This window comes from Cervus elaphus, chromosome 9, assembly GCF_910594005.1.
Source record: "Cervus elaphus chromosome 9, mCerEla1.1, whole genome shotgun sequence".
NCBI lineage: Eukaryota > Metazoa > Chordata > Mammalia > Artiodactyla > Cervidae > Cervus > Cervus elaphus.
The window spans coordinates 18,101,364-18,114,439 of NC_057823.1; the positions used below are offsets into that span (position 1 = coordinate 18,101,364).

The window sequence follows — 13,076 nt, forward strand, 5'->3', positions numbered from 1 at the left end:
TATGGCACACACAGCCTGTAACATTTACACTAGCTGTTCACAGATGAAGTTTGCTACCCTTGATTTAGAACAGCATGTGGGAAAGGATGGGAGAGACCCCTGACTTGGCCGAGGAGACCTGTGCTCGAGTCCTGCCTGCCCCCAGTTCCCGGTGTCTGGGCCAGCTCTGATAACCTCTGGTTTCTCCATCTGTTTGGATGGCATATCCAATGGATGATCTCTTAGATACTGAGAGTCTTTTTTTTTTAAGAGTTTTGTTTGTTTTTACTGCTCGGGGCCTTCGTTGCCATGTGCAGACTTTTCTCTAGTTGCGGTGAGCGGAGCTGCTTACCAGCTGCAGCGCCCGGGCTTTAGAGCGCGGGCCCAGTAGTTGTGATGCCCGGGCTTTGCTGCCCCTTGGCACGTGGGATCTTCCCAGACTAGGGATAAAACCTGTGTCCCCTGCATTGGCAGGCTCCTTGGACCACCAGGGAAGTCCTCTGATTCTTTATTTCTCCTTCATGTGTTGTAGGTTTTTTAAAATATTTAGTTATTTATTTGACTCTACCAGATCTTAGTTGGGGCCTTTGGGATCTTAGTCCCCTGACCAAGTGCCCTGAACCTTGGCCCCCTTCATTGGCAGCATGGAGTCAGCCACTGGAACACAAAGGAAGTCCCCTACATGTTGTAATTTTGTTTCAAGAATACATCAAGGGATGTGTCATTTAGACTTTGGGGGTCCTCCCCACCATGCGGTCAGACTTGTTGCAACAAACCTCATTCAGTAGGAAAGGACCACTGGGCGGGGTTGAGGCTCCAGGCAAGGCCCTGGCCACTCAGCCCCTCTGTGTGTCATGTCCCGTTGTGATGGGGACAGGACAGTGACTGAGGGAGAAGATCCCTGCTGTGGGAGCTCACATCTAGAGGCAGGAGATGAATTTCATTGTCGTATGTGACAGCAGCCGCCGTTGCTGCCAAAGCAGGTGACAGGCCAGGCTGGGGGCATGAGGGCCGTGGTGGGCGGGTCCATTCTTTGTGTCTGAACTGGGGTCATGGGAGGATCCTGACAGCCTTGGGATTCTCCCAGGCTCCTTCACTCCCCTCCCCTCCGCTACCAGGCAGCCGCTTACAGAGCAGGGCCAGAGATGGAGTTCCAAGCAGCTCTGCCTGCAGAAGCTTCTTTAGAGCCAGTCCTCACAGCAGCATGCTCTCTGGGCAGTGGGGTTCCTGATGTTGCTGCCAGGGCCCTTCCTGGAACAGGGTGCTGTATGAATGACCCGGCAGGGGCAGGGCAGTGGGGCATCCTTGCTCAGAGACAGCCCTGCTGAAACCTGAGTGTGCACCCTGCTCCGTGACCCTAGGACTTTCACCCTGAGCCATTTCTTCATTTAAAAAATGTATATTGAGCACCTACTGTGTACCAGACTTTATTCCTGGTGCAAAAGATAGAGCAGCAAATAAAACAAGCAAGGCCTCTGCCCTCGTGGCTTGTGTTCCAGCTAGTAAAGCCAGGCAAGATATGGTAGGGAAGATGATAGTTGCTGTGGACAAAAACTAACCAGGGTAACTGGCCTCATGCCTAATAATGTAAACAGATTAAAGCAGCAAAGTTTCCGGGCACTTCCCTGGTGGTCCAGTGGTTAAGACTCTGTGCTTCCACTGCAGGGGGCTTGGGTTCAATCCCTGGTCAAGGAACTAAGATCCTGCATGCCATGTGGCATGGTAAAAAGAAAAATAGCAAAGTCTTCAAGAAGGAAATAGAATAGTTCTTAGGGTGACCAATAGTGACCTTGGGGTAGACAAAGATTTTTTTCACAGGACAAAAAATACCAGGTATAAAAGGAAATATTGGTAAATTGGACTCAGATTAAAACTAAGGCCCCTTCGTCAAAAGACACCATCAAAGGAGTAAGAAGACACACCATGGGGGACCTCCCTGGTGGTCCAGTGGCTGTGACTCTGTGCTCCCAAGGCAGGGGCCCAGGGTTCAATCCCTGGTCGGGGAACTAGATCCCACACACCACAACTAAAGATCCTGCATGCCAAGCTAAGACCCAGCGCAGCCAAATATTTTTTTTAAAAAAAGATATGCCATGAACTGGAGCAGGTGTTGACAATAAATGTGCCCTACACAGGATTCCCCAGGAGAAAAAAGTAAGAAAACAAGGACTGCCTGGGAGAGGTCATCACATGACCAGTATACCTGTGATGATGTGCCCGGCTTCGCTGCTCATCAAGGAGACATGAATTAAAACCACAGGAAAGTCTATGGCCATCCCACCCTGAGTGCACATGAGCTCGTCTGATCTCAGATGCTAAGCAGGGTTGGGCCTGGTTAGTACTTGGATGGGAAAACAACAAGAGATGCTGGTAGATGGCTAACCCGCAGCTGGAGGAGCAAACGTGGGCTCAGTTGCTACCAAAACTGAGCGCCCCTGCCTCCAGGACCAGGTCCCCCAGCCCCCAGGTACCTTCCCACGTGATGCAGGCCAAGAGCTGGGACACAGCGTCTGCGGCTGCTCACCATTTAATATCTCAGACCGTGGCCCGGGTTCCTGTCACCAGCAGGGGGACAAGCGGACTGTGCACGTGCCCACCATGGAGCGCGTGGCGCGGCACAAAAGCGGACAGGAGCAGGCTTCACAGGGCCACGCAGGGGGCGGCCACGCCTGCGGGCGCAGCCTGTGGGTCTCACGGCCTGAAGTTCAAGAGCAGGCCAGGCCCAGCCAAGTCCTGGAGGCTGGGGAGGCTCACAGGAGTGAGTAAATGAAGATCTGTGCCTTTGTCTTTTTTCTTTAATATTTATTTGCTTATTTGGCTGCACCAGATCTCACTTGTGGCATACAAACTCTCAGTTGCAGCATGTGGGTTGTAGCTCCCTGACCAGGGATTGAACCCTGGGTCACCACCCCCCACCACACCACTTTGGGAGCATGGAGTCTTAGCCACTGGATCACCAGGGAAGTCCCCTGCCTTCCTGTCTGCCACCTCAGTCATCCATTTTTATTACGAGGTGTCGTGGAGGTGATGTTTATATTGAGGCAAGGGCAGGAGCCAGGGTTCCCTGGGGGAGCAGCTCTTTGGGTGATTCTGAGGCAACTGAGCAGGTAGAGAGAGGCACTGACATCAAAGGTTGTGGGCCACCCATCCTGGAAAGCCAAGCAGCCCCCAGAGCGCTGTGGATTCTGTTCCCAGCAAGGAGGGACTTGGTGAGCAAACCTGGAAGGCTTGCAGCCCCAGTGCATAGGGGGTGGGGGTGAGGGGCTCTCCAGGGGATTTCTGAAGACAAAAGAGGATCTCTCAGCACTTTGGCAACCAGAGTTTTACAGCAGGAGCTTTCCAGGAGGTCTGCATTGTCAGGACGGTTTTCAGAGTCCCCGTGGCCCTGGCACCCTGCCCCTCCCTCTCACGTGACCAGTCCCCGGCCATCCGTGCTCAGCACAAGGCACCAGACAACGGTTTTCAGGCCGGGTGGGCCTTCATTCCTCAGGGAAAAGGTTCCCCCAGAGGTTTGTGAGAGGGTTTTTACTATGAAATGTTCTTCTGTGTAGTGGCGCTAGAGTCCCCCCTCCTAAGTTCCCTGAAGGGCCCCATGTACCCTGAGGCCAGGTCACCTGTGTGATGCTACAGGTAGGTACGTAGCCTTAGCACCACATGCATGCCCGTTAGGGAGCTGCAGGATGAATTTAGTGGATTTAAAACTGGCATTTCGTTTTCTTTTTTGTTACTGTTTTCTTTTTTAATTACCTTATTTGTTTATTCAACTTGGCTGCATTGACTCTGCATTGCGACACACAGGATCTTTAGTTGCGGCATGTGGGGGTCTAGTTGCCTGACCAGGGATCGAACCCGGCCCCCTGCATTGGGAGATCAGAGTCTTAGCCACTGGACCATCAGGGAAGTCCCCAAACTGGCGTTTCTTTTAAAAAAGTGAAGTAAAGCCAGAATTACCAGCATCCACCGCTGAGCTGGGCACTTGAGTTACTTCACACCTGCAGGCCCATGTCCTGCTCAGAAGTGTAGAATGACACCGCGGTCGAGATGATAATGGAGGGCCCTTTGCTCAGAAGGTTCCATGGGGAGGAACAGGGCCTGTGTGGGTCGAGGAGTCGGGGGCGCAGGTCTGGGCTCTGCTGGAATATCATAAACCAGTTTCCCAGAGTGAGCGGGGCTGGCTTGTCTCCCATCACCCCGAGTCCACTTGTCTGAAGTAGAGGCCCCAACGTATGTCATGCCTATTCTCGGGTTTTTTTGGAATTTATGTGAACAAATCCCAGTTTTCCTGTGGCCAAACCACCCACCAGCCTGTTCATGAGAGAGGACACCTGTGCCCCTGGGGAGGGGCCCTTGGGCGGGGACAATGGCCTGGAGCTGGCCTCCCCTCCCCGCCCCTAGTCTGTGACCTGCCAGCCGCACACAAGGCAGGAAGTGGCTGAGAACTCAGCCCGGAGGAAAGAGGGGGCTGGCCCTTGTTGAGCACCGGTGACCCCACTTCATGCTGGGCAGGGAGGCCAAGACCAGCATGGCTGGTGTTCAGGCTGGGCTGGCTGAGCTCACCGGTTTCCTCATTACAGTTGGAATAACAGAGTCCGTTGAGAACATATGTATCGTGTGTCTGGCCCAGAGGTGGTAGTTGTCCGAGGCCAGTAATGTGCGAGGCCTGGATCCCAGCCCCCGTGTTTCCCCGAGTGTAAGAGGGGGACCAGGGGCAAATGGCAGCAGCCTTGGGGCAGGCAGTCCTGGCCAAGCTGCTCCCTAATGCGCTGTGAGATGGGGCATCTGGCGACAAAACCTGAGAAGCATTCAGGTCATCACTGCTGTCTTCCTGGCTGGTAAACCAAAAACAAGGATGAGATGTGTTCAGGACATGCAGGCAGATGGACAAGCTGCCACCCTGTTCCATGAGAACTGTCCTGAAAAGACCAGGAAAGCAGCAGTGCTGATGGGAGGCCAGAGGTACTCTGCCTCTGGTACCCCTGAGACCAAATCCACCATCTCAGACCTGCCCTGGAGGAGCCTGAGTTGCGAAGCAGCCAGGAGGAGCCCGGGCAGCGAGGGGGACCTGAATGAACCCACAGCTAGAGCACGTGGGGCCCCGGGTGGAGAGAGTGGGAAAGGAGGGTGACCAGGTCCCCAGCCCCCTGGTTGGCCACGTAGGGCCTCTGCTACTGTCTCTCTGGGGGACAGGATCCCCATTCCGGAGGCTGAAGGGACGCTGGGGGTGGGTGTCTGTCGGTTCACGCCATTCCTTGTCCAGGTCTCCGGGGGTTGTCGCCTCGGAGCCCAGTACTTGGGTTCCTCATTTCACGGCCATTCACAGCTCACCTTTCCTCTGCTCCCTGGTACAAAACCAGCTCTGCTTAGTGGGAAGAACTAGGAAACAGCCCTAGTCGTCCATTAGCATCTTGTCAGGGGGCGTCTAGACTCCTTGGGTTTTTGCCTGGTTCTGTGAAGTTCACTGCTCATGAGTGCCATCCGGGAGAGGCACGACATGCTTGGAAAACCCATCTCTGAAAACGCTGGCACTTAACGCTCCCAACACGAGCACACTGATTTCTGGGTCGTGTGGAAATAAACAGAGCTCTCCCTCTTACAGGTGCCAAGGCTCTTGCTGCGTGTGGCACGTGATGCTCTTTGCTCCAGGGCTGGGGTGGGGGGAGGTGGGTGAGTTCAGAGCCTCCATACAGATGCAACAGCAGACCTCTCTGCTTGGCTGCCCCTCGGGAATGTTCCAGACCTCACAAGTCAGCTCACATACAGGAAATGACTCCCGAGTGGACTTTAAAATTTCTCACCGTCTCTGTCCTCCAGCACCCAGGGCAGGGGGGTGGTTGTTGGGGGGAGGGTGCTGGGCAGAGGTAGGGGCTCCCCGGCAAGCACGGCCTGCGAGTGACGCAGCCACGTCTCTCCTTACAGCAGCAGTGGACGCCAGCTCAGCGAGGTGTTCATCCAGCTGCCGTCCCGCAAGGAGCTGCCTGAGTACTACGAGCTCATCCGCAAGCCTGTGGACTTCAAGAAGATAAAGGTAACCCCGAGCTGAGTCAGTGCTTAGAGCCGTGGGACGTGGGAGCAGGGGTTCTTGGTCTTGGGCCTTGGGACCCCCCCACCAGGGGTCCTCGTCATTGGCCACTGGGGGCCTGAGGATGTGGCAGGCAACCCCATCACCCACAGCTGGACCCCCAAGTCCGCACAGAGCCGGGGAGTTCCACGGTGACCTCGCCTTAGGCAGCTGGGACCCCGGGTGCCAGGGGGCCCCGAGATAAGGCCGCTTCTCCTGCCCACAGGAGCGCATCCGCAACCACAAGTACCGCAGCCTCAACGACCTGGAGAAGGATGTGATGCTGCTGTGTCAGAATGCACAGACCTTCAACCTGGAGGGCTCCCTGGTGAGTGGTCCTGGGCCCCCACTCCCCCACCCCCGTGAATTGACCAGTTCAGAAAAAGGTGCCCTACACCTCGGAGCACATGGCTCATTACAGAGGCCGTATGTGTTCTTTATTGAAAACAGCGGAAGATAAAGATGAGCAAAATAGAAGAAACAGACTCGGTCCTGTCCATCCGCGGGGCCCTGGGCGCACTCTGTGAACACCCTGGAATCTGTTATGAAGTCATTCAGGGACGCTTTTGAAAGGACATCCAGCTCTGTGCTGTGTCCTGTCCTGTGATGAGATTCGCACACACACTCAGCCTGGCAGTTTTCCTCATTGCTGGGATGAATGCCTCCTGGCAAAGAGACTTTAGAGTCATACATGTTGGAGGGAATGCTGGCTTCAGTGAGACTGCATTTCTGACGCTAAACTGCAGGCCCTCTCAGAGCCTTTAACAGAGTGCTCGCTGCGATTCTTCAAGGGGAGGGAGGGGGACTTCCCTGGTGGTCCAGTGGCTAAGAGTCTGTGCTCCTAATGCAGGGAACTCAGGTTCAATCCTTGGTCAGAGAACTAAATCCCACATGCCACAACTGAGAGTTCATGTGCCACAACTAAGACCCAGCACAGCCAAATAAATAAATACTTAATTGAGCTGTCCCTCGTCCGGGACCAGGCGGGTGGGCAGGCAGCCCTCCATCAGGCCCCCGACCTGAGCCCCACGTGTCTCCACCCAGATCTATGAAGACTCCATCGTCCTGCAGTCGGTCTTCACCAGCGTGCGGCAGAAGATCGAGAAGGAGGACGACAGTGAAGGGGAGGAGAGCGAGGAGGAGGAGGAGGGCGAGGAGGAAGGCTCCGAGTCAGAGTGTGAGTCCTGGGGGTGGGGGTGGGAGGTCACATCCACCCCAAGACACCCTGGGGCCCTGCGCTCACGTCTCTTTTCCTTCTGGTCCCCTCCCCAGCTCGCTCAGTCAAAGTGAAGATCAAGCTCGGCCGGAAGGAGAAGGCCCAGGATCGGCTCAAGGGGGGCCGGCGGCGGCCGAGCCGTGGGTCCAGGGCCAAGCCGGTGGTGAGCGACGATGACAGCGAGGAGGAGCAGGAGGAGGTGAGGTCCCCGTGCCCCGGGGCGGGCAGGTCACCAGGCATCCATTCTTCTTGCCAAGTCCTAGACCTGTGGGATGTTTTCAGACCCCCAATCCAAAGACGAGCCTCAGTGTTACAGAACATGGGACTCAAACCCAAGTCCATGCAGCTCTGGAACCAGTGCTCTTGGAGCCACTGGGCATCTGGGGTTCAGACAGGGCATCCCTTCTCCCCAGCTGACCCCCACAGTTCCCACCGCACAGCCCCCAGGCCAACCGTGTGGGGGTGGGAGGCAGGGAGATTGGAGATGCCCCCAGAGAGACTGTCCCCGCTCCCCCAGTGCTGTGGTATCCTCACCACACTGTGAGCCCCGGGCCTCTACTTGTGGCTCTGTCCTGGCCTGTCTCGGAGGGTTTCCGGACAGTGGTAGTGGGCTGAATGAAGCAAACAGAAAGCGAGAGTCCCTTAGACCACAGTCATATAAACAGGGGAGCTGACACCATGAACGGAGCTGTGAGTGGTACCTCAGTGATGGTGCCCCAGGCACATTAGGAAGGAGCCGCGAAAACCGCAGGAGCACTGAGCCTGTACAGTCTCGAGGGCCTGGGGGCAGGAACACACTCGCTTGCTGTGTTTTAATGTTTTGCCCTCTGGCTTCCACCTGGACGCCTGGTCCTTCCCTGCTGCAGGACCTGGGCCGTTTGCCTCACCTATGAGCCTGCCTCCACTTCCACAAAGCAGGGAGGTCAAGTGCATTTCATGGGCCCCAGCTCCCAGCAGAAAGCTTGACAAGCACCATTTCATCATCGTTTGTCTTCTTGTAGAGCTATTTGCAGTAACAGCAAAACCCGGTGCCTCAGAATAATCCTGACCGCTGACGTCCATGGTCTTACAGGGACGTTAATGACATTCTGAACACGGGGAGCAGTGGCCTTGTTTGTGGCCAGGAGAGTCTGGGCTGTACAGCTCCCTGTCTGCCCAGTCTGGACCCAGCAGCACCTTCTGTGGGCCTTGCTAAGGTGTTTAAAATGTTTACACAGAAGAGCAGAGATTGTACGTGGTCAGGAATAGCCAAGGTGGTTTTAAAGCCTCAGGTCAGAGGAATTCCCTGGTGATCCAGTGGTTAAGACTCAGCACTTTCACGTCTGAGGGCCCGGGTTTAATACCTGGTCGGGAAACTAAAATACCACAGACCTTGAGGCTCAGCCACAAAAACAAACAAACAAAACCCCACAAGTCAGGGGCCCAGGGACAGGCAGACAGCAGTGGGACGGAGCTGAGAAGGCCCAACCTGCTCCCCAGGAACGAAGAAGGAGTCAGTGTGAGGGTGCAGGGGCCAATCCTTGGGAGAAAATGACGTTTGGATGTGACCTTGGCAGCAGGGACTGAGGGCAAAGGTCACTCCACCCCACCCCCCGCCTCAGTGTGGACAAGGCAGTTCTGCCTGCACTGGTGATTAAGTATATTTAAAGCAAAGGTCGGGGACTTCCTGATAGTCTAGTGGTTAAAACTGCGCTCCCACTGCAGAGGGGCACAGGTTCAATCCCTGGTGGGGGAACTAAGATCCCACATGCTGTCTGGGTGTTCCCAAGGGCCAGACTGACTCACACTCTCTCCTCCTGTCCCCCTCCCAGGACCGCTCAGGAAGTGGCAGCGAGGAAGACTGAGTCCCGACATTCCAGAGTCTCGACCCCGAGCCCCTCGTTCCAAGAGCCGAGACGGCGTTAGCCCTTAGCAGTAACGGGTAGCAGCAGATGTAGTTTCAGACTTGGGATAAAAACTGTATAAACGAGAATCTTCCATATTTATACGGCAGAGAAGATGTAGGACTGTCTGTGTCTGGCCCTGTCCTGGCATCAGTAGCGTTTGTAACAGCATTAACTGTTTAAAACGAGAAAAAAGGAGAAAAAAAAAGAATTATGAATTGGGGAACACACGACACCTGTTTTTCTTTTCTTTCCCTGGCAGTACTGTTCGGCCGCAGTTTGGAATCACTGTAGTTTAAAGCTGTGGATGCATGTGTGTAGCCGTCCACTCCTCGTACTGTATTTTATTGGACAGGTCAGACTCGCCGGGGCCGGGGGTCCACAGGCCCGGCGAGGGTATGTCAGTGTCACTGGATGTCAAACAGTAATAAATTAAACCTCCAACAAAAGTCTTGGCTTCTGCTGGACTCATTCCCAGCTCCTAGCATGGGGCGAATGTCTGCAGCCACCTACCCAAGTGATGCAAGGCCCTGGGGCCTTGGGTGGGGCCTCGCTGTGTCTGCAGTCCTGTCCTCCTGTCACCAGATCCTGGGAGGAGGCCCATTTCCCAGGGGAAGACACTGATGCCCAAGCAAAGGAAAACCTTGCCTGGATGTCACACCATCGTGACCAGCAGCCTGGGCTCTCTCTGGGTCTCTGACCACTGCCCTTCCCCATCGTTTGTTTAAGCCCACCATGTCATGCAGAGAGCAGACAGAGCAGTCCCTGCCCCCTTGCAGCCACGGTGGGGTCAGGAAGACAGGTGAACGGGCAGGTGCCTCTCGGCAGTCTGAGTCCTGGCGCAGGAGCCACAGGGCATTGTGGGAACCCAGGTGGTGAGGGAGAGCTTCCAAGGCCAGAACTTACTTTAGGTCCTATTCTGTAGTTTTTGTGTCTCCCTAAGACCTTGTGTTCGTGAGTGACTGTCATCATATTTGCCTTTAATTCTTCAAACATCGTTCACTTTAGTTTTATGAATATATTTATACTGACTGCTGTGAAGTACAATATCTGGACTCCCTCAGAGACGTTTCTATTGACTTACTTTTTTTCCCCTCAGGGTAAGTCACACTTAGCTGTTTGTTTGCATGTCATGCTGCCTTTTTTTTTTTTTTTTTTGTCAAAAACAGGCTTTTTTTTTGGCCGTGCCATGTGGCCTGTGGGACCCCAACTCCCTGACCAGGGATTGAACCTACACCCCTGGTAGTAAAAGAGCAGTGATTAAGAATCTGCCTTGCAATGCAGGGAGATGTGGGTTCGATCCCTGGCCAGGGAACTAAGATTCCATATACCACAGAACAAGTAAGCCCACACACCCCAGCTAGAGAATCCAGGTGCCACAACGAAAGATCCACATGCCTCAGCCATGATCCAACACAGCCAAATAAATAAATAAATGATTTTAAGAAATGGACATTTTTTTAAATAATAGAGTCTAGCAACTCTGAATTCCTCTTTCCCCGCACAAACAGGGAGTTGTCATGGTGGCGTGCGTGTTCTGTTTGTTTTAGTAAGTTCTGAGCCGACTCTGTAGGGTCCCTCTCCCCCACGATGTGCAGCTGTTGATGTCTCTGCTCAATTTTTGAGTTTCTGCTTTTCATTATTTTTAGGCTGACTCCCTCTGGGAGTCACCCCTTGTTCGGTCTAGCTTCGGGGCCAGCAAGCGATGGCTTGGAGGTTGTGCTCAAACCCCTGAGTCAGTGAGGCTCAGGCCAGTTTGCAAGCCAGACCTGCCTTTGCTTCTTGCCCGTCCCTCTTACATTTTCTCAGCATGTGCACATGGCCTTCTGCGGGGCAGGTTGCCTGCACTTGTGGGTTGATGGGGTCTCTCTGGCTCTCATGCAGCCTGTTGCATACATGCGCCTTTTCAGACCCTCACGATACGTGGGGCCAGCTGTTTCATTCGACCTCCCGACGATAGATGGTACACCAGCAGCCATGTTGGGCCATGAGGTGGTGCTGTGCATAGGGGCGCAAATACTAAAGGAACAACATAGAGGCTCTTCTCCAACACTGAGGCACCAGCTCCAGACTTTGACATGAGAGAGATCATCTATCCTGACTAGGTTACCAATCTGTTGCCACCAGGATCTCAACCTCAGTGAGGAGACCTTGGCCTTCCCCATACACTCCACTCTGAGATACCTACTGTATCCAATTCACCCAGCGGCCTGAGGTGTTACTTGGCTCCAAGTCAGCCCGCTCCCACAGTGATGTTCACAGCCCGTCCTGGCCAGTAGGAGCTGGGAAGCCAAAACACCATAATCTCCCACTGTTCTTAGCTTCCCACTTTGTAGTTATTCTTGAGTAAATCTTTCTTAATTTGTTTAATGCCTTTAATTAATCTGGAGCACCCTGAAGTGGGTTGTTTCTGACAATTCTCTACTTTTATGGTTGCCTGTTTGGAATGCATTTGCCAAGATACTCACATGTCATTTTGAAAGTCTGCTTTTGCTGGGGGTGCTTCCATGGCTGTCCAGTGGTTAAGGCTCAGAGCTGAGGGGAGGAGCCAAGATGGCGGAGGAATAGGACAGGGAGACCACTTTCTCCCCTACAAATTCATCGAAAGAACAACTGAATGCAGAGCAAACTTCACAAAACAACTTCTGATCGCTAGCTGAGGACATCAGGAGCCCAGAAAAGCAGCCCATTGTCTTCAAAAGGAGGTAGGACAAAATATAAAAGATAAAAAGAGACAAAAGAGCTAGGGATGGAGACCCATCCCGAAGAAGGGAGTCTTAATAGAGGAAGTTTCCAAACACCAGGAAACCCTCGCACTGGCGGGTCTGGGGGAAGTTTTCGAATCTTGGAGGGCAACCTAACTGGGAGGGAAAAATAAACCCACAGATTACGTGCCTAAAAGCAACTCCCAGCAGAAAAGTACCCCAGACGCCCGCATCCGCCACCAGCAAGTGGGGGCGGAACAGAGGAGCGGGCGGCATTGCTTAGGGTAAGGACCGGGCCTGAGTGCCCTGAGGGCAATCGGGGGGACCTTTTGTGAGATTCCAACTTAAACTGTTGGAGAGCAAAAGAGAGAAAATTAACGGGCCCAAACACACTACCGGCCGATTGCAGAACAAAGGGTCTGAGCAAGTCCAGGGAAGAGCTAGCCTGTGGCAGACCGGCCCAGCCCTGCTGGAGGCAGGAGGCAGGGGGGAGGGGAAAGGGGCAAACTCGGCCCCAGAGACGGCATCCCCTACCACACTGCAAACAGGCCTCCAGTTTCTAACCGAAGACTTCCTGAGATTCTGGATGGTCGACATCCGCTGGGAGGGTCGCGGCTAAACTCAAGGTGCACGCACCCAACTGGCGCGGGTGGAAGGCTGCGGCCGCGGAGGGGAGAAAGCGCACCGCACCCAGGGAGAGTGAGCCTGTCAAGCTCCTGGCTGCCTGAGCTGCTCAGGCCGGGGAAGGCCCAAAACGCAGGCGCAACCGAGTCCGCGCTTTTGTGGAGTACTCGAAAACGAACCGCACGCAACGCAGGGCCCGCTCCATATAGAGCAGCCGGGAGCCTGAGCAGCGTAGACGGGGAAAGCAGTTCCCCTCCCTCCCCGCAGCGCGATGGAACTAGCGAACCTGAACTAGAGACCACCTCCGCCCGCCTGTGTCAGGGCGGAAATTAGGCACTGAAGAGACAGGCAAACAAGCCAAATAAAGGGAACCACTTCAGAAGGGACCAGTGCAACAGATTAAAACCCCTGTAGGTAACACCGACTACACCGGAAGGGGCCTATAGATATCGAGACGTGTAAGCTGGAACAAGGAGCTATCTGAAACTGAACCGAACCGACACTGACCGCAACAGCTCCAGAGAAATTCCTAGATACATTTTTACCTTTTTTTGTTGTTGTTAATTAAAAAATTTTTTTCTTTTCTTTTTTGTTTTTTTCTCTTTTATTTT

The 13,076-nt window shown here is 54.1% G+C and overlaps 1 protein-coding gene across 9 annotated transcripts in view; it reads left to right on the plus strand.

Annotated features, from left to right (window-relative positions):
* Positions 1-9,585, plus strand: part of SMARCA4 (SWI/SNF related, matrix associated, actin dependent regulator of chromatin, subfamily a, member 4) — a 91,061-nt gene extending 81,476 nt beyond the window's left edge. For 6 of the 9 annotated variants that reach the window (XM_043911544.1, XM_043911547.1, XM_043911550.1 and 3 more), the window contains 5 exons: positions 5,896-6,004; positions 6,264-6,365; positions 7,082-7,214; positions 7,310-7,452; positions 9,065-9,585. In XM_043911544.1, the coding sequence (XP_043767479.1) occupies positions 5,896-6,004; positions 6,264-6,365; positions 7,082-7,214; positions 7,310-7,452; positions 9,065-9,097 (520 nt within the window). In that variant the 3' untranslated portion in view covers positions 9,098-9,585. The remainder of the gene's footprint in view (positions 1-5,895; positions 6,005-6,263; positions 6,366-7,081; positions 7,215-7,309; positions 7,453-9,064) is intronic. The other 3 variants (XM_043911546.1, XM_043911549.1, XM_043911553.1) reach the window with 1 other exon arrangement.
* Positions 9,586-13,076: the final 3,491 nt, after the last annotated feature.